The sequence below is a fragment of the Rhinoderma darwinii genome, chromosome 4 (genome assembly GCF_050947455.1).
Source record: "Rhinoderma darwinii isolate aRhiDar2 chromosome 4, aRhiDar2.hap1, whole genome shotgun sequence".
Classification (NCBI taxonomy): domain Eukaryota; kingdom Metazoa; phylum Chordata; class Amphibia; order Anura; family Rhinodermatidae; genus Rhinoderma; species Rhinoderma darwinii.
This window is the reverse complement of record NC_134690.1, coordinates 104,320,820-104,347,809: the sequence shown is the minus strand read 5'-3', so window position 1 is coordinate 104,347,809 and position 26,990 is coordinate 104,320,820. Positions and strand designations below refer to the sequence as shown.

Below are 26,990 nucleotides of genomic sequence, written 5' to 3'. Positions count from 1 at the left end.
ATGAAGCTGTTCCTACTTTTGTGTTACATTGTGGTCAGCCTCAGCGTTCCACGCGGCCGTCGATTTGATAAGTACGGTTCTCTTCTATACATGTCGAAGCTTTTCATTGAATGGCTGATCTGCGGACCTCTCAGAGGTTACAATACTACATATTTCATGTTTCTGATTGTAATGTACATTTATTTTTTTGCAGTGAGAAACTATTCAAAGTTACACCTAAACGTGACCATGAGGTGCAATTCATTAAATACTTGGACGCTACAATGAAGGTAAGTTGTTTGATGGCACTGTAATGATTCGGTGATAGAATTTATTATTAAGGGTATGTTCACAAGACAGCGTCCGTAACGGCTGAAATTACAGGGATGTTTCCGCCTGAAAACATCCCCGTAATTTCAGCCGTAACGGCATGTGCAGGCGCTTGAATGCCGCGTCCATTACGGACGTAATTGGCGCTGCGATTCATTGGAGTCAATGAATAACAGCTCCAATTACGCCCCAAGAAGTGACAGGTCACTTCTTTGACGCGGGCGTCTATTTACGCGCCGTCATTTGACAGCGGCGCGTAAATATACGCCTCGTGTGAACAGACAAACGTCAGCCCATTGCTTTCAATGGGAAGATGTTTGTCAGCGCTATCGAGGCGCTTTTTTCGGATGTAATTCGGGGCAAAAACGCCCGAATTACGTCCGTAATTAGTGTGTGTGCACATACCCTAAGAACAACAGTAAAGAATATGCCAATATGATATGATGTGGTGGTCAAAAGTTAGATGGACATATCATTATAATATAGATTATTACAGGACAGGTTTCATTTGCGGCACGGTGTGACATATGTCCTGCTTTTTATTTTTATTTTACTAAAATAAGATTAGGTCCAAGGGAAAAATAGTACAAGCCTTTTATTTATAAAGCCCTCCCTCCTCTTCTAGATTCCCCCAAAGGAAAAAGTTGGAGGAGTTTGACAATTTCAAACTATTTTTATAACAGCAGCACATGAGACTTCATGTAAAACAGCAGTAACACATTGTTTTTAATGTGAAAATTGGATTTGAATTATTTTTTATTTGCTCATGAGTTTGGAATTAAGGTGTTCCTCTGGCGTTTTTTTTTTTATTTAGAAATCCTGCAATTATTGTACACACAGCTAGTAGCAAAAATCTCAGCAGCCCACTGGCGTGGCTACAGGGTACGATCTGGGTGCAACTTTCTACAGCTCCTCTTGATCTGGTGTCAGGGCATTGGGCACAATGTTCCATTCCTCCAGCACTAAACCAGTGCCCTCACACAGTTAATTGTAAAAATGTTGTCATGCACACGCTGAGTAAAAAAAACACTGCAAAAAGGTTTATTTTTCTTTTCTTTTCATCCGCAGAATGTGAATTTATTTATCAATCGGGAGGTAAAACCTGCAACAAATAGCAGATGTTGCGATTTTTGGGGCGGAAAAGTTGCGATTCCGCCACAAAGATTGCAATTTAGAAAAAAAACAACTCATACTTATCCAGATCTCTTTGCTCATGTGTCCAGCCCAGTCTCCAGGGATGACGTCTCATCGCAGGCTGCAGCGGTCACATGGGATAAAGCCTCATCCCAGGAAGCCGGGCTGCAGGATATCAGAGCGACAAGTCACCATGGCTACGGTAAGGGCATGACCAGACGTGGCGGAATTGCTCTGGAATTCCGCTGCGGCAGTCCGCTGCGGACAGTCTGCTGCGGAAATCCGCAGCGTACACGTTTCTCCATTGCTTTCCACATCTTTTTAGTTAGGTTCGTTTACACGTTGTGGAAACTCCGCTGCGGACCATAGGCTGCGGTGCGGAATTTGATGTCCTCAGCATACACTGACTATTGGGGACGTGTAGCGGACTTGTTGCAGACTCATTGCGGAATTTCTCCATTGACTTCAATGGAGAGTCAAAATTCTGCAATGAAGTACGCAGATGTTATGTGTGTTGCGGAGCGTATTTGTTTTACGAACATGATATTTCTTCATTCTGGCTGGACCTATGTATTTCTAGGTCTACAGCCAGACTGAGGCACCATGCACACTAACGTAAAAACGCCCGTAATCACGGCCTGTTATTACGGCACGGGCAGGCCCATAGAAGTCAATGGGGCTCCCGTAATTACGGGTGACTACGTGTGTGCACCCGTAATTACGGAAGCGTTGCTAGGCGACGTCAGGAGATAGTCATTGTCCAGGGTGCTGAAAGAGTTAAACGATCGGCAGTAACTGTTTCAGCACCCTGGACAGTGACTTCCGATCACAATATAGATCAACCTGTAAAAAAAATAGAAGTTCCTACTCCCTGCTTCTTCCTCCAGTCCGGCCTCCGGGATGACGTTTCAGTCCAAGTGACGGCTGCAGCCAATCACAGGCCAATTACAGGCTGCAGCGGTCACATGGACTGCCGCATCATCCAGGGTGGTCGGGCTGGATGTTGAAAGACAACGGCCGGGAAAGTATGAATTTCTTTTACTTTTACTAGGGAAAGGGCTGTCCCTTCTCTCTATCCTGCACTGATAGAGAGAAGGGAAGCACTCTTCACCTGAATACGCAACGGCTAGTCCACATCAATTTAATGCCCATTTTAGGCAGAGCCGCAACAGAATCTGCAACGCAGATTATGTGCGGCATTGATGTGGACAGTGGCGGAAGAAATACGCCACGTCTGGTTATGCCCTAAGTATGAGCTTTTTTAAAATTTGACCTGCTATTTTCTGCAGCAGACATTCCAGCTGAAAAAACTGCACCACAACTGCAGTTTTTCATCCGGAATTCCCTGCGGCGGCCAGGGCAGATACGCTGTGTACTTTTACGCAGCGTATCCGCCGTGTGTGAACATAGCCTTATACTGTTATTAAAAATGTATTTCCCACTTATGCCCTTTCGGCACTGTTAACACAACACGTCCATTATGGCAGCCTGTGATTGGACTGTTTACAGCAGCATGTAGATGGCCACATGGATTTTAGACTCACTATCATTTACTCTCCTCTTTTCTCAGTATCTTTTTACTTTTTATCCTCCTGTTATGGTATGCATATTTTATTATGGGACAACCCCTTTAACCCCTTATGGAACTAGTGCCAAATACCATAAATGTACGAAATGGGGATGGTGCGGGCTCCCTGACATCCTGCTACAACGTCCATTATTAGAGATAAGGGCGGATTTACAGGAACGTGTAATACGTCTGTGCAACGCGCGTGCTTTTCACACGCGTCACACGGACCTATGCTAGTCTATGGGGCAGTGCAGAGTGACAGTAATTTTTGCGCAGCGTGAGTCCGCTGCGTAAAAAACTCACGACAGGTCCTATATTTCAGCGTTTTTCGCGCATGACGCACCCATTGAAGTCAATGGGTGTGTGAAAATCACGCATGCCACACGGAGGCACCTCCGTGGGACGTGCGTGATTCGCACAATAGCAGGCAAACTATGATTGCAAACATATAGAGTGTCATAATGATGGCGGCTGCGCGAAAAGCACGCAGCCGCGCACCATATGATCATGACAGACGGAGCTGTCAAGTACCTTTTGCCTGCGCAAAACGCAGCGTTTTTTGCGCGCGTAAAAACGCACACGCTCGTGTAAATCCTCCCTAACTCCGATGCCAGCTATTTAACTCCTCAGATGCTTTGGTCAATAGCGATCGTGGCATCTGTGCGGTTAGACAGATGATGGGGGATCTTTCTTTCACCACATCAGTGCCCTTGCCACGCGATCATGGGGTGACGATAAGTTTCCATGGCATATGGGGGCCTAATAAAGGCTCCCAGGTCAACCATCTGTGATCAAATGTAGCCAAGTTTAACTTGACTTGGATCATTTTCTGCAGTGTAATATCACACAACAAAAGCCATTGAAAAGTCATTGAAAACGTCAAATTACATTTTCTTGACACTGTATAGTTAATGCGTTAAAAGTCAAGATAAAGATAGCTATCGCTGTATGTCCACCAGGTCCTACTAGAGGCAGGGCCAAATATTATGCCTGTCAGTTTTAATTTGTATTGTGTATTATTAAGGTGATTAAGCAATCGCATGGTCATTTCCCCAAGTAGGACTAAAAATAAAAATGCTAAAAGGCTATTATGTATAAAAAAACATAAAAAAGATAAACAATAAGTTGTATCTATCCCAAATCACACATAAACAACAACCCTGAGGAAGCTCTTTCGATGGAAAAATAGAAAGTTATGCCTATCAGAGTGTGGCAACAAAAAAAGAAAATGATTAAAAATAAAAAAAATTATTGTACCAAAGTAGCAAAATTGCTAATATTTTTCTATTTCCCTCCAAAAAAATGAATAAAAGTTTTTCAAAACATTATATGAACTCCAAAGTGGTGCTATTAAAAATAACAAAAATTAAAAACTTGTCCTAAAAAAAACAAGCTCTAATAAAACTACATCGACGGAGAATGTAAAAAGTTATTAACAAGCAAAAAAAAAAATGCTGTGTCCTCAAGGCCCAAAAGGACCAAATTTTAGAAGTCTATACAGTTGCATCTAAAGATTCCTAGATACTTCTTATATAATTTGGGGAACTGTAGACTTCATAATTGATAATTTCATCACTTATAATTGCGAGAAGATCCATATATTTCTAACATTGTTTTCTTTTACAGCTTGACTTCTGGAAACCCAAATATGGTCATAATGTGACCCCCAGAACCAAAGTGTATTTTCATGCTGATGCACAACAATCTAAAGTGATTGCGGAGCTCCTAGAGCAGGAAAAAATCAAGTACAAGTAGGTAACTTATTATATGTAAATGTAACTAAATCCTCTCTGTGCTCATCTCTATGTTGTTCCCTTGTGTTTCATTACAAAACCAAATATGTGGAGAACAGATTATCCCTTGATATAACGTTTTAATAATATTTTGCTTATTATTTATAACAAATTAAATTTGCTTTAGCCAGCTTAGTGCTGACAGTGTATTTTCACATTTGAACAGCATGTAGGGCTACACCTAGACTGTTTGTGTCATGTCCGTGGCTGCGGGCTGTCAGCTCAAATCTCCCCCTGACAGCCGCAGCCCCGAGTCGACAAGCGCTGGCCCCAGCCTGCTCCTCAGGAGACGCCAGCGTTCGCTTCCACTCACCTCAACCGGAGCCCGTAGGGTGCGCTTGCTTGCTCGTGTCCGCTCTTAAAGGGGCAGCGCGCGCAGCGGACTTTGATGAACATCAGGCCGTGAGTACCCTGGACTATAAGAGGGGTCCAGCCCCCTGCTTTTATGCCTGAGCGTTGTTGTTTCCTAAGTTTGTCTATGTGATGGCCTCCTAGGGTGTTCCTGTTCCTGTTCCCTCCATTCTGTACTATCCTGGTCGAGTACTGTGCTGAGCCAAAGTCGTGCCGTCCTGTATACCACGCCTGTCCTGCTTCACCACGCCTGACGTCTGCCTGCTGCCTAGTTCCAGCCGAGCCTGCTTTGCTACTGTCCGAGCTGCCACAGGTAGCCTATACGAACTGTAGACATTGACCTGCGCCCTGTTGGCTAGCTGCCATACCGTCAAGGCGATACGGCCCAGTGGGTCCACAGACCCTTCGTGACAGTACGCTCAGGCCATGGACCCCGCTGGTCGATTCAAGACCATGACGACGTCTCAAGAGATGCGGGCGGATATGCTAGACCTCCGGTCTCGACAGGACCAACTCCTCCAGGCGTTGAACATTCTTGCACGTTGGCAGGAGGCACAAGCTGCCATTCCTCCTACTACACCTCCTGGCAGTGTTGATCCTCAGACTACACCACTTGGCAGTGTTGACCCGAGTGTTTCTTTGCCACTTCCTGACCGCTATGATGTAGATGCAAGTACCTGTCGGGGATTTCTGAATCAGTGCCAGACCCACTTCAGCCTGTATAGTAGGACATTTTCGTCTGATGGCGCAAGGGTCACTTTCATCATCTCTCTCCTCACTGGCAAGGCTCTTGCATGGGCGAACCCTATCTGGGAGAGACAAGGACAGAGACCCGTGACTTCCAAGCCTTCCTCCGGACTTTTCGTATGGTGTTTGAGGAGCCTGGTCGGGTCTCATCTGCAGCGGCCTCTTTGATTAACCTACGCCAAGGAGACACCTCCGTTAGTGAGTACGCCAACCACTTCCGCACCCTGGCGGGAGAGCTGTTATGGAACAATGAGGCCCTGGTGGCTGCATTCTGGCATGGACTGGCTCCTAAAATTAAGGACGAACTTGCCGCTTGAGATCTGCCATCTACCCTGGATGAACTCATCCTTCTGTCCTTCCGGATTGATATACGGATCCGAGAACTCCTCCAAGAGGTTCGTCGGGTGCACCGGACTTTGATGAACATCAGGCCATGAGTACCCTGGACTATAAGAGGGGTCCAGCCCCCTGCTTTGATGCCTGAGCGTTGTTTCCTAAGTTTGTCTATGTGATGGCCTCCTAGGGTGTTCCTGTTCCCTGCATTCCGTACTATCCTGGTCGAGTACTGTGCTGAGCCAAAGTCGTGCCGTGCTGTACACTACGCCTGACCTGTTTCACCACGCCTGACGTCTGCCTGCTGCCTAGTTCTAGCCGAGCCTGCTTTGTTACTGTCCGAGCTGCCACAGGCACCCTATACGAACTATAGACATTGACCTGTGCCCTGTTGGCCAGCAGCCATACCGTCAAGGCGGTACGGCCCAGTGGGTCCACAGACCCTTCGTGACAGTTTGTCGGAAGAGATTTCCAAGTAGATGTTACTCTATGGAGCAAAAAAGTAGCTACTTCTTTTTAAAACCACATGCCTAATATTATGTAGGTCCCCCTCGTGCCGCCAAAATAGCCCTGACCCGTCGAGGCATGGACTCCACAAGTGCTGTGAAGGTGCCCTGTGGTATCAAGAAGTAAGCAGCATGTACTTTAAGTCCTATAAGTTGCAAACTGAGGCCTCCATGGTTCAGACTGGTTTGGATTTAGATCTAGGGAATTTGGAGGCCAAGTCAACACCTTTCACTCTTTGTCATTTCCTCAAACCATTCCTGAACAATTTTTGCAGTGTGGCAGATTCTATTATCCTGCTGAAAGAGGCCACTACCATTAGGGAATACCGTTGTCATGAAGGGGTGTACTTGATCTGCAACAGTGTTTAGGTAGGAGTACATGTCAAAGTAACATCCACATAAATACTAGCACCCAAGCTGCCTTTGCCAACTTGCCTTGTTAACATAGTGCATTCTGGTGCCCTCTCTTCTCCAGGTCAGCGGCACATGCACACTTGGTCATCCATATGATGTAAAAGAAAATGTATTTAATCAAATCAGGCCACCTTCTTCTATTGCACCATGGTCCAGTTCTAATGCTTACGTGCCCATTATAGGCGCTTTTAGTGGTGGACAGGGATATACATGGGAACTCTGACCACTTTTGTTGGGTACTAATTACTGCATACCGGGAAGACACAACAAGACCTTCCATTTGTAGATGCTCTGACCCAGTCTAGCCATCCCAATTTAGCCAATGTGACAGTCAGATTCTTGCGTTTGCCCATCTTTCCTGCTTCCAACACATTCACCTGCAATATAATATTCCCCACCCCTTGACAGGTGCAATTGTAATAAGATAATCATGTTATTTACTTCACCTGTCATTGATTTTAATGTTTTTTCTAAATTGTAATGTTTTTATGTTTTTCTTTATTTTAATGTTTTTTCTATATTTTAAACGGACATTGCAAATCCCTTAGGGGATTTAAAGAGGCTCTGTCACCAGATTTTGCAACCCCTATTTGCTATTGCAGCAGATAGGCGCTGCAATGTAGATTACAGTAACGTTTTTATTTTTAAAAAACGAGCATTTTTGGCCAAGTTATGACCATTTTCGTATTTATGCAAATGAGGCTTGCAAAAGTACAACTGGGCGTGTTGAAAAGTAAAAGTACAACTGGGCGTGTATTATGTGCGTACATCGGGGCGTGTTTACTACTTTTACTAGCTGGGCTTTCTGATGAGAAGTATCATCCACTTCTCTTCAGAACGCCCAGCTTCTGGCAGTGCAGATCTGTGACGTCACTCACAGGTCCTGCATCGTGTCGGCACCAGAGACTACAGATGATTCTGCAGCAGCATCAGCATTTGCAGGTAAGTAGCTACATGGACTTACCCGCAAACGCCGATGCTGCTGCAGAATGATCTGTAGCCTCTGGTGCCGACACGATGCAGGACCTGTGAGTGACGTCACAGATCTGCACTGCCAGAAGCTGGGCGTTCTGAAGAGAAGTGGATGATACTTCTCATCAGAAAGCCCAGCTAGTAAAAGTAGTAAACACGCCCCGATGTACGCACATAATACACGCCCAGTTGTACTTTTACTTTTCAACACGCCCAGTTGTACTTTTGCAAGCCTCATTTGCATAAATACGAAAATGGTCATAACTTGGCCAAAAATGCTCGTTTTTTAAAAATAAAAACGTTACTGTAATCTACATTGCAGCGCCTATCTGCTGCAATAGCAGATAGGGGTTGCAAAATCTGGTGACAGAGCCTCTTTAAACAAGCGATCCTTTGATTGATGGTACAATAATCTGATACCTATGTATTGCAGTGTATTGTAATTTCTACCATCTCAATATGCCTCCAGGCTGCCATGACAACCATCAGGGTGACGGAGGGGACTCTCTTCTCTCTCTCTCTCATGGCTTAGATGCCACGTTTGCTATTGACCGCAGCATCTAAGTGGTTAAAGGGGTTTTCCCATCAGAGATATTTATGACATATCCACAGGATATGTCAGAAATGTCAGATAGATACGGGTCCTACCTCTGAAACCCGCACCTATCTCTAGAACGAGGCCCCCTAAACACTGTTCTACCTCTCTGTGTTGTGGCTGAATTGTGTGATTTCTGACCATGAAGAAGGAAACAGCATAGCTCACAGAGCTATGCTGTTTCCGTAAGTCCCATAGAACTGAATGGTAGTTTACAGAAACACTCAAAGCATAACCACTTACTAATACAGGACTATGTTAAAAAACTCCACTTCCCAGCATGATGCAGACAGACCACAATTGCTATATAGCGGGAGATTGCACAGGTGCAGATACTGATAAAGCAACCACTCGCACGCTTCATATTTATGGGGTGGGTGGCTGCTTAGTATAGACATGCACACAGATAATGCTTATATAAGTGTGCCAGTCGCACGGTTGTGTTTAATGTGCCATGCTGGCTTACAGCCTATTAGTTACGCCAATCGTATTCCATCAGGTGGGCTGCCCAGCACATATCAGGCCCACCATACCAAGCACTGACACACTATTGTCCCCCAGCATTAATAAGGCCTGGCTGCATCCTGAAAACATGTCCATGATAAACATGAGGTATTAGTTGATATATATAAAATACGCAAGCTTGCAACCCACATCAAGGGTCCTCACTTTCTTGCGAGTCCCTATACTAAACCACTTCACTCCCCACATAAAAAATCATCACAACAAAAAAGGGACATAAATTGAAAAAACACTCAAAGCAAGGCCACTTATTAAAACAGGAGCAGGTTGAAACACCACTTCCCAGCAGGATGCAGACAGACCACAATTGCTATATAGAGGAAGATTGCACAGGTGCAAATACTGATAAAACAACCACTCATATTTATGGGGTGGGTGGCTGCTTAGTATAGACAGGCACACAGAATTCACTACTATGGGAGTTACGGAAACAGCGTAGCTCAGTGAGCTACGATGTTTCCATAATTCATGGTCGGAAATCACACGCTGATTTTAATTCAGGAATGACCTCATAAGTGTTCCTGCTCTTGCTTGTGCTCTCAGTTGGCCACTGGGGGCGCATGGCAAGGTGAGCTCATTCCATCTGTTCACATGTTGTGGTGCTGTATGGTGGTGTCTGTTGCTGTAGTGCTGCACTTGTGGGGGGACGTGGCCCAGAGCCAAGGAGGCTTGACACAGTCTGAAGGCATGGGTGCTTTTGGGCCCCTGGGTTGCTCCCTCTGCAGGAGCGGTGCTGCGGTGGTGGTAGCTGCCATGCGGTGCTGCAACCGCTAGAGTAGGGACCCACGTTAGAGAGGTCGCCGTGAAGTGGCAAGTGGGCTTATACAGTTTGATCAAAATGTTTACAAAGAACCTCATGTTCATGTTTCTAAATTATGCCTAGCGGCTCAGATCAACGTATATACTGTGGATTGTGCGGTCCATGTCTAGTTTCTCACAATGCAGAAATCACACGCTTCACCCACAACACAGAGCAGTAGAACAGGGTTTAGCGGCCCCATTCTAGAGATAGGTGTGGGTCCCAGAGGTGAAACCCGCATATATCTGACAATTATGACATATCCTGTGTTTATGTCATAAATGTCTCTGATGGGAAAACCCCTTTAAATGGGTGGGTTAGAGTTATCTCTCATCCTGACTGTTACAGTGAATTTTCAGCTGAAATATACAGTTGACACCCTCCTAGTATGGTGCAGGCTCAGTCCAAGAGTCTGACCAATACTAACCCATGACGTACAGTTACGTAAAAATTTCAGGAAGGGGTTTGTTAACCCCTTGGAAAAGCAGCCAATTTTCCTTTTTTCATTTAAATTTTTTTCTCCAATTTTCCTAAAGCCATGACTTTTTTCTTTCTCTATCGACATAGTCGGATGAGGGCTTGTTTTTTGCGTGACTTGTTCTAATTTTTTAATGGAATCACTCTTTCTATAATATAATGTACTGGGAAATGGAAAAAAAATATTTGTGGTGTGAAATGGGCAAAAAAAAATTGAGATTCCGCCATTGTATTTTGGGTTTGGTTTTTACAGCATTGACCTTCAGTAAAAACGACATGTTAACTTTATTCTAATTGGCAATACAATTATGATGAAACCAAATATATATAGCTTTTATTTTTCCACCGATTGAGCGGTTTGAGGGCTTATTTTTATGCGGGGAGAGCTATTTTTTGGAATCACTTTTTTTTTCCATTCCACCCCACAAAGAATTTGTTTTTAGTTTCTTAGCACATTATAGGGCCCATTAAATGGTAACAATGTAAACTACAACTAGTTCTGCAAAAATCAAGCCCTCATACAACTATGTAGACGGAAAAATAAAAAAGTTATGGCTCTTGGAATGCGACGATGGAGAAACGAAAATGTAGAAACAAAAATTGTCTGTCTTCAACGAGTGAAATACTACTGCTATTCCTGGACCTTCATCTCTAGCTTCTATCTCACCAGCTTCTACTACATATAAAACCTTCTTATATGAAACCTGGGCAAGGCATCATGGAATATAAAGTTACCAGAACTACTGGCGACAGACAGTAACTTCTAGAATTAAGATGGCAGACAGAAGGTGGACTTTTCCATTCTGAATAACAAATTAGAAGTGCCATGGGTGAAAATAGAAGAACACAATTATATGTGTGGGTTAGATTACGGGTTTTGGGAATGATTTGTAATATCTGCTGTAGTTTCTCTTTAAAAGCTCTATTCACATTGGCATTAGGAGTCTCCATCGGAGGTTCCGTCACTTTTGACAGCAAGAATAATGCTGCATGCAATGATAAAACCCAGACAGATCCAATTATAAGTAAAGTAGGTCTATATGTCGCATTTGGATACACTTTATGACGAATCCAGCATAGTGTGATCAGAGCCTTCGATATTTCATTGTAAATTATATATATATATATATATATTGTCACGTAGGGTTCGTGGACCCACTGGGCCGTACCGCCTTGGCGGTATGGCAGCTAGCCAACAGGGCGCAGGTTAAAGTCTATAGTTCGTATAGGGTACCTGTGGAAGCTTGGACAGTAGCAAGGCAGGCTCGGCTGGGACTAGGCAGCAAGCAGACGTCAGTCGTGGTAAAGCAGGACAGGCGCAGTATACAGCACAGCATGACTCTGGCTCAGCATGGCACACGACCAGGATAGCACGGGATACAGGAACAGGAACACACTAGGAGACCATCGCATAGACAAACTTAGGGTACGACAACAACGCTCAGGCATAGAAGCAAGGGGCTGAACCCCTCTTATAGTCCAGGGCACTCATTGGCAGATACTAAATTAAAGTCCGGTGCATGTGCTGCCCCTTTAAGAGCGGGCACGAGCATGCGCGCGCACCCTACGGGATACGGCTGAGGTGAGTGGAAGTGAGCGCTGGCGTTTCCTGAAGAGGAGACTGGGGCCAGCGCTCACTGACCCATGGCTGCCGCCGTCAGGGGGAGAGTGAACCTGACGGCCCGAAGCCATGAACATGACATATATATATTTCACAATGTGTTATTAATATATACACGAGAAAAAGGAGTCAAATACTATTGAACCATAAAAACCAATTGTATAGAAAATTACAAATGTTATTGGACAATACAAAAATACATGGTTAAAATACAGACTACAAACCAAATCACTGCATATCTCCGCAGTAGGAGACAATATGGAGCCACACTAATATTTTATATGTGCATAGAAAAGGGAAAGTTCCCAAAGAAGGTTGTCACCATTTTGCTCTAAAGTAAATATATTATAATAGTACAGCAACGGCTAACAGAGTATATATCTATTCATGTCCAAAACATTTTGTTAGTATCCCCCATATAATGTGTCGTTGTAGAAGATAGTGGAGGATGACATAGGTAGTGACTACAATATAGTCTAATCTATACCCATTTAATAATTTGTTCAGAGGACAGAGTAGTAGACATAGCCTGTCCAAAACATTGTTTAAGTGTACAGATAGCCAGGCAACTGGCATAACAAAGCAACAGTTTAATAGTAAAGCTAAATAGGTTACTAACCCATGTGGCTCCTCGGATGTAACAGCTCCCAGGTATGGAGAAAAACCCCAACGTGTTTCGCGTAGATTGCTTTTTCAAGGGCAATCTACGCGAAACGCGCGTTGGGGTTTTTCTCCATACCTGGGAGCTGTTACATCCGAGGAGCCACATGGGTTAGTAACCTATTTAGCTTTACTATTAAACTGTTGCTTTGTTATGCCAGTTGCCTGGCTATCTGTACACTTAAACAATGTTTTGGACAGGCTATGTCTACTACTCTGTCCTCTGAACAAATTATTAAATGGGTATAGATTAGACTATATTGTAGTCACTACCTATGTCATCCTCCACTATCTTCTACAACGACACATTATATGGGGGATACTAACAAAATGTTTTGGACATGAATAGATATATACTCTGTTAGCCGTTGCTGTACTATTATAATATATTTACTTTAGAGCAAAATGGTGACAACCTTCTTTGGGAACTTTCCCTTTTCTATGCACATATAAAATATTAGTGTGGCTCCATATTGTCTCCTACTGCGGAGATATGCAGTGATTTGGTTTGTAGTCTGTATTTTAACCATGTATTTTTGTATTGTCCAATAAAATTTTTCATTTTCTATACAATTGGTTTTTATGGTTCAATAGTATTTGACTCCTTTTTCTCATGTATATATTAAATGGTATTTGGAGTTTCTATTCCGACTTTGGGGAGCTTAGAAATCCGCACTTGCTCGTAGCTTAACCCATATTACGTCATAGTCCCATGAGACATTTGTTTATAACAATGTGTTATTAGTTGTATTTACATTATATTCTGTTATATTTTCCATTAGGATAGTTCATCATGATTTACAAAAAGCAATTGAAAACCAGTTTATCAACGGAAGTGAATACAAGAAGGTCTTTACTCGCTACCATGAATGGAAAGAGGTCAGTAACATCTCCAACCTCCGGTCATTCAAGAGTTATTCACAGAACATACATTTATACATGTTATCTCGCTTGTTTCTTTAGATTGCTGTGTGGGTCTATTCTGTCTCCCTAACTTACCCACACCTGGCTTCTGTAGTACAGATTGGAGAGACATATGAAGAGCGTCCTATGTTTGTTATGAAGGTACATGGGCTCTCAAATTAATTTCTCCATATACTTAAACACCTTTCCTGACATGTCTGTGTTAGCAAATATTTGCATCCAATATAAAATAACATTTCTAAAGCAACCCTTATTAGAACTCTGTGTTAAACGCTTGCTCTGTTATCCCTCCTGGAATTGTATAAATAAAGTGGCCCTACCCACTTTGACACTGTCCAATGAATGTTGACAATGCCAGAGTGTGTGTATGGGCACACCCTATTTACTGGGGGGATCGTAAAGCCCAGTTGTCAATCTATTTAAACATTTCTAGAAGGAATAACAGAGAAATAGAATAAAGCAAACTTTATAAGAATACAAGTATTTACTAAAAATAGAGATGTCAGTAGAGCTCTTTAAGAATCTAAATATTACTTCTGATAGATTGAATTGTTCTCATCCACTGTAATAAATCAGATCATTGGTTTACATTTTTTTCCACCAAATATGTAAAACGGCAGAAGTTAATCAGCAGTAGTCAAACCTTGGTAAGTAGGCATATTTTACTTAAAGAGATATTTTCTATAGTTTGGTGTGGCGGTCATTTTTGCCAGGAAGGGCAACCATATTGGCTATGACTTTTGCAGTAGCTTGTCAGAAACTTATGGTTCACTGTCACTTTGTTATTCAAACAACATACTAAAGAAAAAAGAGTTGATCTCCAGTTTCTGTGGAGCTAACTAAAAAATGACATAATATTGCCGGACTTCCCATTGTCACTTTAGCAAAAATGTGCACCGCAACAAAAGAGAAAATCCCACATAGTCAGTTCTTCTTTCCATGACCACAGATTTTAGAACATAGTTGGGCACATTAGATTATTAGTCAATCCCTCAAAAATCTGCAGATTCATCTGACATTTACGGGTGTAGCAATCTTTATCTTGACTCTGATAACTTGCTGCAGCGTGATATCACACAACAAAAGCCATTGAAAAGCCATTTAAAAAGTCAAGTTAAAGTTGCTTGACACTGTATTTAATACATTTAAAGTAAAGATATATATATGGCTACATCTGTATCTATTCTGTATAGCTGTAGAGCTTGGGGATTAAAAAGTGTCCTATTGTACACATTTGATATAATGCACATCAACTGGTTACAATGGTGGCCTTGCTCTACTGTGTGTTCAATAGCATGTATAAATACTGCGGCTCCCTTAGGCTTTGTTCACATCTGCGTTGGGACTCTGTTTATGGGTTCCGTTAGAGCTTTCCATAGGTTTCCATTTGCATCACCATTGATTTCAATGGTGACGGATCCGGGGCAAATGGTTTCCTTCTGTCACCGCTGTTTAAGGGTTCTGTTGTTTTGACGGAATGAATAGCGCAGTCGACTACGGTATTGATTCTGTCAAAACAACGGAACCCTTAAACAACGGTGACAAACGGAAACCATTTGTATCAGATCCGTCACCATTGAAATCAATGTTGGTGCCAACGGAAACCTATGTATTCTGCTTGTTTCAGTTTGGATTCCGTTTATAGGTTCCCCTGACGGAAAGCTCAGATGGAACCCATGAATGGAGTCCCAACGCAGATGTGAACGAAGCCTTACTTATTGGAAGAAAACACCCATCAAAGTGACACCCTGCCATCAGTCTATTGAAAGAACAGTGTGATCTAAAAAGGGGTTATCCAAACATGACAACCCCTTTAAAATGTACAATATGGCTGATCTAAAACGACAACTTTTTTACTAATTTTGCAAATTTCATTTATAGTTCGATATAACTTATTTTATCACATTTATAGTCTATATTTTTATATGTTATTCTATTATTGTTTTTTATTCCACCCTTAAAAGATTGGAAATCAAAAATCTGCCAAGAAAGGAGTTTTCCTAGAATGTGGAGTCCATGCTCGCGAATGGATCTCTCCTGCATTCTGTCAGTGGTTTGTAAATGAGGTAATGGGAAAGAATTAATTAACATTTTGAATTAAGGTCTATGAAAACTGACCAATGCCTCTTTGTTCCTCTGTTGTTTTCTTAAGCTTCATTCAAATTGCAAAGCCCTTTAGAAACCACTAGTGCTGATACTTTCATATATATATATATATATATATATATATATATATATATACAGTGTATATATATATACAGTATATATATATATATATGATCTATTGTTAATTAAACTAACATGCTATAACTCTTTTTACATCCCGACCAGGCAATAAGAACATATGGAAAGGACAAAAAAATGACTAAGCTCTTGGACAGTCTGATATTTCATATCTTGCCTGTATTTAATATCGATGGCTATATTTGGACTTGGACAAGTGTGAGTATTAGAAATTTCAACAATTACTATACATTACTTAAAGTATAAGAGATACAAAGTAGGACATAACTGAAGATCAGAAGAGTGAGTTGTAGACATTAGGTGATAGTTAGAAAGTGGAGGATAGAAGATCTTTCCATAAAAATGAATACCTAGATCTCGAGAGCTTAGAGACAGAGGAGGAAAACAGCAGCTAGACAGTTCCAACTGGCTGACAAACTCGGCTGATCTTTAATGCCCCCAAAATCATTCAGCTAAGGGAAGCTTGATGAAGTTCATAGACAGCAAAATGGTTATATTTGGCTAAATTGAGTGGCTGTCTTCTAATTATTCTATTATATATTCAATTATTATTGCCAGTGAGAAATTATTGCTGTCAGCCACACCCCTTAGGCAGGCCAACCAAATACCGGCCTGGTGGCAACTTTAGTTGCATGCTATACTTTTGATCCATCTGAAAAATCTGTAAAAAAAAGACAAAACCAAAAAGAAAATTGTTCCTAATGCCCTTTCAACTTTTCAGTCTTTATAATAATTGTTATGCAGGCCTATTTTGTATATAAAGTGATGCTTATATTTTGTGACATCTACAGGATCGTCTATGGAGAAAGAATCGCGCTCCAACACCTAATGCTAAATGTTTTGGCACAGATCTTAACAGGAATTTTAACATATCATGGAATGGTGAGTGTCGTATATTTCCAAATCAGAAACTAAATCCAGACCTGCATCCAAATTTATTGTATATTATAGAAAAGATCAATTTTCAATGGCAGCCTGATCAATATTGTAGGAAATGTCTGCCGTAATTTATTCTCAACATAAATGTTTCATATTGAACCGATAAGCTTGTAATGAAAGAAGTCCATCTTTCTATACAAGTATTCATACACATGTCTTCTTTGTACAGGTATTCACTTTGATGATGAGCCTTGTAGCGAAGCCTATGCTGGAAGTGCCCCAGAATCTGCACCTGAAACAAAAGCTGTAGCTTCCTATATTCGTGATAACCTGCTGTCTTTAAAGGCTTACATAAGTTTCCACTCATTCTCACAGTTACTCTTATATCCTTATGGTTATACAAAAAAAGAACCACCAAATCACAAGAAACTGGTAGGTCCAAATCTGTGAATTACTTGTGGGCAATGTAGATGATCGTCACATTACAGCACTCTGCATTTAGCTTCTCCGTTCCGTATACCTCATTAAAAAACAATTCTGGAATATCTTTTCTTCGAACTCTGTTGTGGTGTTTCCCTGTTACTCCTCCTGGAAATGTATGAGTAGATTGACAACTAGGCGTTACTGTTCACATAGTCAATGATGCAACTGTCAGCACTGATTGGACAGTGTCAGAATGTGTGACAACAAACCCTTTTAAAATAGAAAATAACAGGAACGTTGCAATGTAGAGTTCAAAGAAAAGATGCCCCAGCATTGTTATTTCATGGGGAATAATAAGTATTTGCTAATACAGACATGTCAGGAAAGCTGACAGGTTCTTTGTAAAAAAAAAAAAAAATGGAAAGTCTACCCTGGTTTTAGGTTTACCTACTGGACTACTCATTTACTATCCAATTAGTATAAAATTTATTTTGAATCACTTAAAGGAGTTGTCCATTTTTTCTTAAAATTATCCCCCAATTGTAAGAAGCTTACAGGGTGTCCAGTTGATCCCAGGGGGATCAACTGTAATCTGTTGGGGAACCTGGCAACAAGTCTTCAATACCCATGCAGTGCCTCGACAAAAAAAATGAAGCATTGCACAGTGCCCATTGAAATCAACGGACAGACGTAGCAGGTGCTGCAGAGCGAGAGCTGCTCTATCTAATGTCTCTCTTCTCTGGTTAATAGACGGGGGGATCCTGAACCATGGACACTTTCTATAACTCAGGACACACAGCTAATGACACAGGCCAAACACTTAGGCCTCATGCCCACTTCAGTTTTTTTCGTCAGGGTGCTATCCATTGTTTTAACTGATAGCACCCTGACACGTTCATTTCAATGGGGCCATGCATACTTCAGTTATTTTCTTCAGGGTGTTATCCATTGTTTTAGCCGATAGCACCCTGACACATTCATTTCAATGGGGCCATGCACACTTTTGTTGTTTTAACGGAACCGTGCGGCCGTTCTGTCAAAAATAGGACAGGTCCTACTCCTGTCCATTTTTGACAGAACAGTCTCTGCCTTTTCATTGATTTCGGAATCCGTGTGCGGTCCTTGTTTCACAGAACCGTCATTAGCGGTCGTACAACGGCCGATGGAAGTGTGCATGCAGCCTATCAGCAGAGGGCCCCTTGCAATGTCGCAATAGATTACATGGCAGAAACACAGATGTGATATCACAGCAGCTTCTTGACTGAAACCCACCTATGTTGTCACAACCGTTTACAGCGTTGTAATTTCACTGCTACTTATCTGACTGAAACATTCTTGATATCACACTTGCTTACCTCACTAAAACTAGCTGTGATGTCACAGCATGTCACCTGACTAAAACCTACTTGTGATGTTCTAACAGCTTACCTCACAGAAAGACAGTTGTGATGTCACAGCATGTTACCTCACAGAAAGACAGTTGTGATGTCACAGCAGCTTACCTGAATAAAACCCACTTGTGATGTCACAGTAGCTTACCTGAACAAAACTATGTGCCAGGAGATGTTCTGCTATACTTCTGAATATATTTTACATGCAAAGAGTTCATGTACAGTACATGTGTACTGTAGGGCGTCATACTGTATAAGGAAGATGCATATGGCTGGAGATGTCAGGTTTTACATGGTTAAGGGGTTAAATTCCCTGCAGCTCTGGTTGATGTAGATCCACCCTGTGTTATTCTCCCAAAGGGATGTACCAAGCGATAGGGGGGGTTTATGTATACATCCTGCTTTTGTTAATTAAGGGTATTCACCCTGCCCACCCTCTTGGTATGCTGATAATGGTTTCTCCCACTGTCTCATAATCAGAGGAAACGAGCTGTTCTTCCTCTTTCCGGTTGCCTTTTTACAGGAGTTGCCCGCCCGCCCCCATTTTGTATTTTCTCTATTGTTAACTTATAGTTTATATTTATAAAAAAAATAAAAAAATAAAAAAACTTATAAATAAAAAAAAATAAAATAAAATAAAAAAAAAAAAAAAAAAATATATATATATATATATATATATATATATATATATATAAAATACATATAGAAATAAAATAACTAGCTAATTACCTTCTAAGCCCAGAGGAAGGGCTATCCTCCAGCCATGGTTTCCCTACAGGTTTCCCCACAAGGGGTTTTTCCTTTCCTGCGTGCTGGAAGGTGACTCTTCGTGAATCGGAGGTTTGCTGCTCACTTGAATGCCATTTGCACTTTATGCTGTTTTTCATATCTTGTTCACGATATATTTAGATTTTATATTATGCAACCAAGTCACAGCTGGTGGTCTGAGATGGTGATGATGGTGGAACTGAAGGTGGACTTGCCCGCTGGGAGTCCGGTGGCAGGCATACCGTTTTGGATCTCCTTGTTTACATTATGAGAGAATGGTTTTGTGGAGATTTTATTAATTTGGAGATACATTTATAAAAGCTGTGACCGACCCCCGTCCATCAAAAAAAGTTAAATAGGTGTTGTGTTTTTTATTGGGGAGCGAAAGGGCAACTTACGTAATGGGCTTATGGTCTCTACAGTCTTAGTAAATGTAACTTATTTGTGTATGTGCACACACTGTATGTAGTAAGTTTGTTGTTGATACGTGTATGAGCTCAGTAAATGTGTGCTTATATGTAGTTAGCGTGCGCATATGTGTAAATAGTAAATTTGTGTAAATATACTTGTATTTAGTGAGTTTATGTACTTACTACATAGGCGTGGGTGGTCGTCATTGATCAGCCAGAGCTGGTTTTTATTCTTAGTTCGGCCCTGCTTGCACCTGAGACTAGCAGCGGTGTGAAGATATTTAGATCCTATCTAGCAAACCGAACACAATATTTCTCTATTTCTTCAACAGGAACAAGTAGCAATGTCTGCAGTGAAAGCGCTTCAAAGTCTATATAACACCAGCTACACGTATGGACCCATCGCCACCACAATTTGTACGTTTATGTTGTCTATAAAACGAAATGTAAAGCAAATGGATATTCACAATAGTATCACAACACAGGGTAAAATTTTGAGAGGAAGCAAGTCTCTGTGGTTTTAACAGGAGGTGGCAAGGATGTTAAAGTTCTTCTAATGGAAACATAAAGGGAGATTTATTAATACTGTCTTAAAGATAAACGGTATAAAACTAGACCAGACAGGCATAAATTGCGCCAAATTTATCACACTGGCGCACACTGTATGATAAATATGTTAGACACTTGTTAGAAATTTGCTAGACATGTTAAATACTTTTCCCTTCCTTATGCCATCTCTTGGCTGGCTTACTTTACACCACTATTTTGCGCCAAAATAAATATGGCACTTTTTATGACTCCTTTTAGCCATTTTAGCTCATTTTCTAGACCCTAAAACAGTATTGTGAGTTGCAGAAGTGTCTAAAACACATAAAAATCTGGCGCACGGCATGTTTGTAGCGCATTTTGAGACAGGATTCTGGTGCATTTTGCTTAGTAAATCGCCCCTGTTAAGCACACATATTATGACAATCTATAAATTTGCAATCAATAAAGGTTGTTATATCTTCTGCCCTCTTTCTGGTTTAGAGTGTATTCACGCGGAGTGCTTTTGTCGCGTTAATGCTGCGTGGCCAAAAAATGCACTGAGAAAATCAGGCGAAAACAGCTCCTGATTTTCTGACGTTTTTGTAACTACTCGCGTTTTTCGTGGCATATTTTACGGACGTTATTGGAGCTGTTTTTCAATGGAGTCAATGAAAAACTGCTCCAAAAACGTCCCAAGAAGTGACATGCGCTTCTTTGACGCGGGCGTCTTTTTACGCGCCGTCTTTTGACAGCAACGCGTAAAATTACACCTCGTGGGAACTGAACATCGTAAAACCCATTGAAAGCAATGGTCAGATGTTTGTAGGCATAATGGAGCCATTTTTTCAGGCGTAATTAGAGGCGTAAAATGCCCAAATTATGTCTGAAAACAGTGCGTGTGGACATAACCTTACATACAACAAAATCTGTTGCATGTGACTGCAAATTCAGGCTGTAGTCACATGAGGCGTATTTGCGTCGTATTTCCACAGCATAAAAATACGCTGCAGAAAACTTTACAATGTAAGCCTATGGGAAAAAATATTTTTCAATGCAAGAAATTGAGAAATTTGTAGACTATTTTTCTTATTGAACATTGTACAGTTTTCAACACTCTAAAAATGTGGAAGTACAAGGCAAATATGCCACACGTGACTGCACCCTGAGGCCTCATTTACACGAACGTGATATACGTCCGTGCGACTCGCGTGCTTTTCACGTGGGTCGCACGGACCTATACAAGTCTATGGGGGCATGCAGACAGTCTGTGAGTTTTGCTCAGCGAGAGTGCGCTGAAAAAAACTCACGACATGTTCTAAAAATCTGCGTTTTTCGCGCATCACGCACCCATTGAAGTCAATGGGTGCGTGAAAACCACGAAGGTCGCACGGAAGCACTTCTGTGCGAACTGCGTGATTCGCGCAAGAGCTGTCAAACTGAATGTAAACAGAAAAGCACCACGTGCTTTTCTGTTTACAAACATCCGAACGGAGTGTCTTAGAGATGAGCGAACGGAACTTCACCGGGTTCGGCCGAACTCGTTTTGACCGAACCCGGCAGGAGACAGTCACTGTCCAGGGTGCTGAAAGAGTTAAACTGTTTCAGCACCCTAGACAGTGACTTCCAATCCCAATATACGTGAACGTGTAAAAAAAAAAAAGTTCTGACTTACCGATAACTCCCGGCTTCTTCCTCCAGTCTGACCTCCCGGGATGACAATTCAGTCCAAGTGACAGCTGCAGCCAATCACAAGCCAAGCACAGGCTGCAGCGGTCACATGGACTGCCGCGTAATCCAGGGAGGTGGGGCCAGATGTCAAGAGAGGCGCGTCACCAAGGACGTGTCACCAAGGCAACGGCCGGGAAGTTCTCGGTAAGTACGAACCTCTTTTTTTTTAAACAGGTTACTCGATATGGTGATCGGAATTCACTGTCGAGGGTGCTGAAAGAGTTACTGCCGATCAGTTAACTCTTTCAGCACCCTGGACAGTGACTGACGTCGACTAGCCTCATCTCTATGATGGCGGCTGCGCGAAAATCACACAGCCGCGCATCATACATGGATGACACACGGAGCTGTCAAGTGCCTTTTGCGCACGCAAAACGCTGCGTGTTTTTGCGTGTGCAAAACGCACACGCTCGTGTAAATGAGGCCTAAGGCTGGCTTCCCAAGAAGCACAATTGCTGCGGAATTTCCACAATGGAATTCTATGTGGAAAATCTGCAGCATTTAAAGTAGCAGCTAGGTGGATGAGATATGAACAAATCTCATGCACACGCTGTCGAAAAAATCTGCTGAGAAAACGTTCGGAAATTGACCTGTGGTGGATTTTTTTAAAATTCACAGCATGTTAAATTATGCCGCAGAATCGTCGCTCTTTTTTGCATTTTTTTCCCCCAATTCAATGGGGTGGTAAAAGCTGCAGCAAATGTTGCGTTTTCTGCGGCGGTAGAGCTGCAATGGCTCTTTGTTCCCCAGCTGTTCTCCGTGCACCCCGACCTCCTGGGATGATGTTTCATCCCATGTGACTGCTGCAGCCAATCACAGGCTGTAGCGGTCACATGGGCTCCAGCATCATTACAGGAGTCCGAGCTGCACGGAGAAAGGAGGGAGATGTCGAAATAGCAAAGCCAGTGAAGGTAAATGTTTTTTCTGCTCTGTTTTCCGCAGCCGCGATTCCAAACAAAATTGTGCAGCACAATTTGTTGCGGTTTTCAGTCAGAATTCCCTGCAGATTCTAGGTCGTATATGCTGCGTACTTTTACGCAACATATCCAACCTGTGGGAACATACCCTTAGGCTGGGGCTACATGACGACTTTTCTGTGCCGTTCAAGTTTTAACTATTGAACTACAGCAACAGACTAGAGCATGCTGCTCAATTTACTCTTGTAGATTGCATCAGTTGCTGGACAATTTGAAAGTTGCGCTACAAAAAGTCTCTATGTAGCTTATTCACATGCATTCATCCTCATTCGCATTCAGATTTGTGGCAGAAATTTCTTCTAAATGGGATTGTTTCAGCAGCATGTGCATGGATTTCTGAAAACCCCAATCAGATGACTGAGACAGTTGCAGACATTTCCACAACACATCTGCCGCGTTTCACACAGTGGAGATTTGCTGCAAATTTTGACAGTATTTTTTAAGCCAAAACCAGAAACGGAACCTAAAAAGAAGAAATATATACAGAAAGGCCTTATAGGTCGGCTCTCTTGGAGCCAATTCTGGTTTTGGCTTAAAAAAAAATGCAGCCAATATCTGCAGTAAATCTGCAATGTGTGGACAAGACCTTAGGTTTCTAACCATAACCTTTTTTACCTTTACTTTGTTAGCCCATCTATATCTTATAAATATCAAGCTCTACAGGGAGCACAAAATCTTTACAGTGGACAGATAAGCAATGCATACAACAAGTTTATTTTCTGTTGCTAGATATTGAAAAATGTCCAATGCTCCGCAGCAACAGACTACAAGCAGCCACTGTTAGGGTATGTGCACACACACTAATTACGTCCGTAATTGACGGACGTATTTCGGCCGCAAGTCCCGGACCAAACACAGTGCAGGGAGCCGGGCTCCTAGCATCATACTTATATACGATGCTAGGAGTCCCTGCCTCTCGGTGGAACTACTGTCCCGTACTGAAAACATGATTACAGTACGGGACAGTTATCCTGCAGAGAGGCGACTCCTAGCATCGTACATAACTACGATGCTAGGAGCCCGGCTCCCTGCACTGTGTTCGGTCCGGGACTTGCGGCCGAAATACGTCCGTCAATTACGGACGTAATTAGTGTTTGTGCACATACCCTTAGGCGTGAACAAGGCCTAAGGCCAGGTTCTCACTTAGCATAAACGCTGCAGAATTTCCGCAACTGAGTTCTGTGCACAAATACGGCAGATTCACTGAAGTGGTATATATGAGTAAAATATAACTTTATTTTGTATAACTCTCTAAAAACAGGGGTACAATCACCACTGTGAAAAAGCCCCACCGTGTGTATTAAAAACGTATTAAACAATAACTGCCAAGTCCTGATTCAATTGTGAACCCTCTATGACTTAGTAATTTATAAGATACCAATTCGGAATCAGCATTTAAACATGGGCATGACAGTAGTTTTAACCTTAAAACACACTAGAGCCCACGATAACCGCACCGGAAACTCCTAATGCTAAGGTATAACACAATGCCACTGTCCCCTATGCTAAAATTCCTCATAAATACGACCCACAAATACCGCAGCATTTACAGTAGCAGCAAAGTGTATGGGATTTAGAAAATCTCATGTCCATGCTGCGAGGAAAAAACAGCGAAAACGTTCATTAATTTACCTTCGGTGCAGATTTTAAATCCGCAGCATGTCAATTTGTGCTGCATTTTCGTTGCTTTTCTGTTGTGGGTTTTCCCCACTGCATTCAATGGGAATGTAAAACCCACAACAAATAGATAAGCATTGTGACTTTTGCTGCGGAATCGCAGCGATTCTGCTGCAAAAATCGTAAGTCGGAAAACAAAACAAAATCTCATACTTACCCAGAACTCTCTGCTCCTGCATCCAGCATTACATTTCATCCCCAGTGACTGCTACAACCAATCACAGGCTGTAGCAGGCAGTGACATGGGATGATACTTCATCCCAGGAGGCCAGGCTTCAGGGCGTCAGAGGGACACGTCACCATGGTTACAGCCAGAGTAAGTATTAACCTTTTTTTTTCCGCATCGGAAATTATGCCTGAAACTACGCCACAATGTGGTTTGCTTTTTCGAACGGAATGTGCTGCGGGTTTAAGGTCGGATACTCTGCGTAGTTATACGCAGCGTAACCGACACATGGGAACCCGGCCCAAGAGTGGATTCACATGCGGCAGATTTTGATGCAGAAATTTTTGCAGTTGAAAATCTGAATGGAACTTTGTAGAAATCCATGCACCTGCTGCAGAAACAACCACATGCAGATGATGAGACTGATTTTCATTCGCAGAAATTAATGCAACAAAATAAGTAGATGCAGACAAAGTGTCAGTTAGTAGTATATTACTTATTTCATATATCAGCAAAAGGAAAACAAATTGACATTTTACAAGTTGTATCAATCAATGTTATTAACATACAGTGTCATTTCTATTTCTAGATCCAGTTTGTGGCTCTTCTATTGACTGGACCTATGACAATGGCATTAAGTACTCATTTGTGTTTGAGTTGCGGGATGAAGGTCAATATGGTTTTCTACTTCCTGAGCATGACATAGAACCAACCTGCAAGGAGACCATGCTGGCTGTGAAACAAATCGCTAGTTCGCTCATTGATCAAGATATCTAGGATACAAAGCTTCATTTTTCTCATCATTTAAAGTTTTAGTTTTTTTCTTCACTTTGATTAGGCCTTATTCACACGAACGTATATTACGTCCGTGATACGCACGTGAAAATCACGCGCGTCGCACGGACCTATGTTAGGCTATGGGGACGTTCAGACTGTCAGTGATTTTCACGCAGTAAAACTCACGACATGTCCTATACTTACACGGGTTTCGCGCAGCACGCACCCATTGAAGCACTTCCAGGTGACGCGCGTGCTTTGCGCTACAGTTGTTAAGGAAGTGAAGGGAAACATAAAAGCCCCTCCTTCTTAAAATAAAAACAGAGTGTCATAATGATGCCGGCTGCACGAATATCACGCAGCCACGCACCATATGCAGATGCCACACTGAGGTTTTGCGCACGCATAACGCAGCGTTTTTCACACGCGCAAAACGCACACGTGTGAATAAGGCCTTAGGCTGGGTTCACACACCCTATTTACGCACGTAATTAGGGCGTTTTAGCCTCGAATTACGTCCAAAAATACGGCTCCAATGTGCCGGCAAACAGCTCCGTAATTTCAGCCGTAATCGACGCTGCCGTGTGAACATACCCTAAAAGTGATAACAGAAAAATGTTTTTCATCTTTTTTTCTGCAGTAAAATAATGTTTATTTTGGCTTATTTTGCACCAATATTGTAGCCTTGATAAATGTTTCAGTATATGATATTACTTTCCAAAGTTTATTATCTTTACATTACAGTCCAATGCATATTAAAGCTCATCTCCGAAAAGTGCTAGTAGTGAAAAATAAACGTGCCAATATAATGTGCGCATTCATTTTGTGTCTGGTCCTCTTTGTACAAAACATGATGCCATATGTATGCCTTCAGGGCATTTGTAGATGTGCGTGTAGTGTGCGAGCCCATGAACGATGCAGTCAAGTAATAATGTCAGGTGACAGCTTAGACTTCACATTGCAAAGTTATCTGCATGGTATGATTTTTAAGTATGAAATAGAAAATAGTGGAAAGAAATTGTAGCCTGCCACAGTAACCCCATAACAGAGCAAATAACATTACTACCATCAAAGTACCCCATTAGAAATCCAGCCTACCGTAGTGCCCACATAAGAGCCAGTCTACAAAAGTGCTCTCAAAACAGAGCCAGCATGAAACAGTGCGAGAGGGAGAATTTTTCAACAGGAACATGGCATAGAGGCACGACAAGTAGCCCCTAGGGAACATGTACCTCAAATTGAAAAACTATGCTATAGAGTACCCACAATATAACTGGAGACAGTAGAGGCTCAGA

General features: G+C 42.1%; 1 protein-coding gene across 1 annotated transcript; it reads left to right on the top strand.

The window, feature by feature from the left end:
• Positions 1-26,068, top strand: LOC142760449 (mast cell carboxypeptidase A-like). The gene is made up of 11 exons (XM_075863639.1): positions 1-71; positions 194-269; positions 4,640-4,764; positions 13,586-13,682; positions 13,767-13,868; positions 15,692-15,793; positions 16,059-16,169; positions 16,763-16,853; positions 17,080-17,282; positions 20,175-20,259; positions 25,508-26,068. Exons 1-11 carry the CDS (start codon positions 1-3, stop codon positions 25,693-25,695), a joined length of 1,251 nt encoding a protein of 416 aa, XP_075719754.1. The 3' UTR covers positions 25,696-26,068.
• Positions 26,069-26,990: the final 922 nt, after the last annotated feature.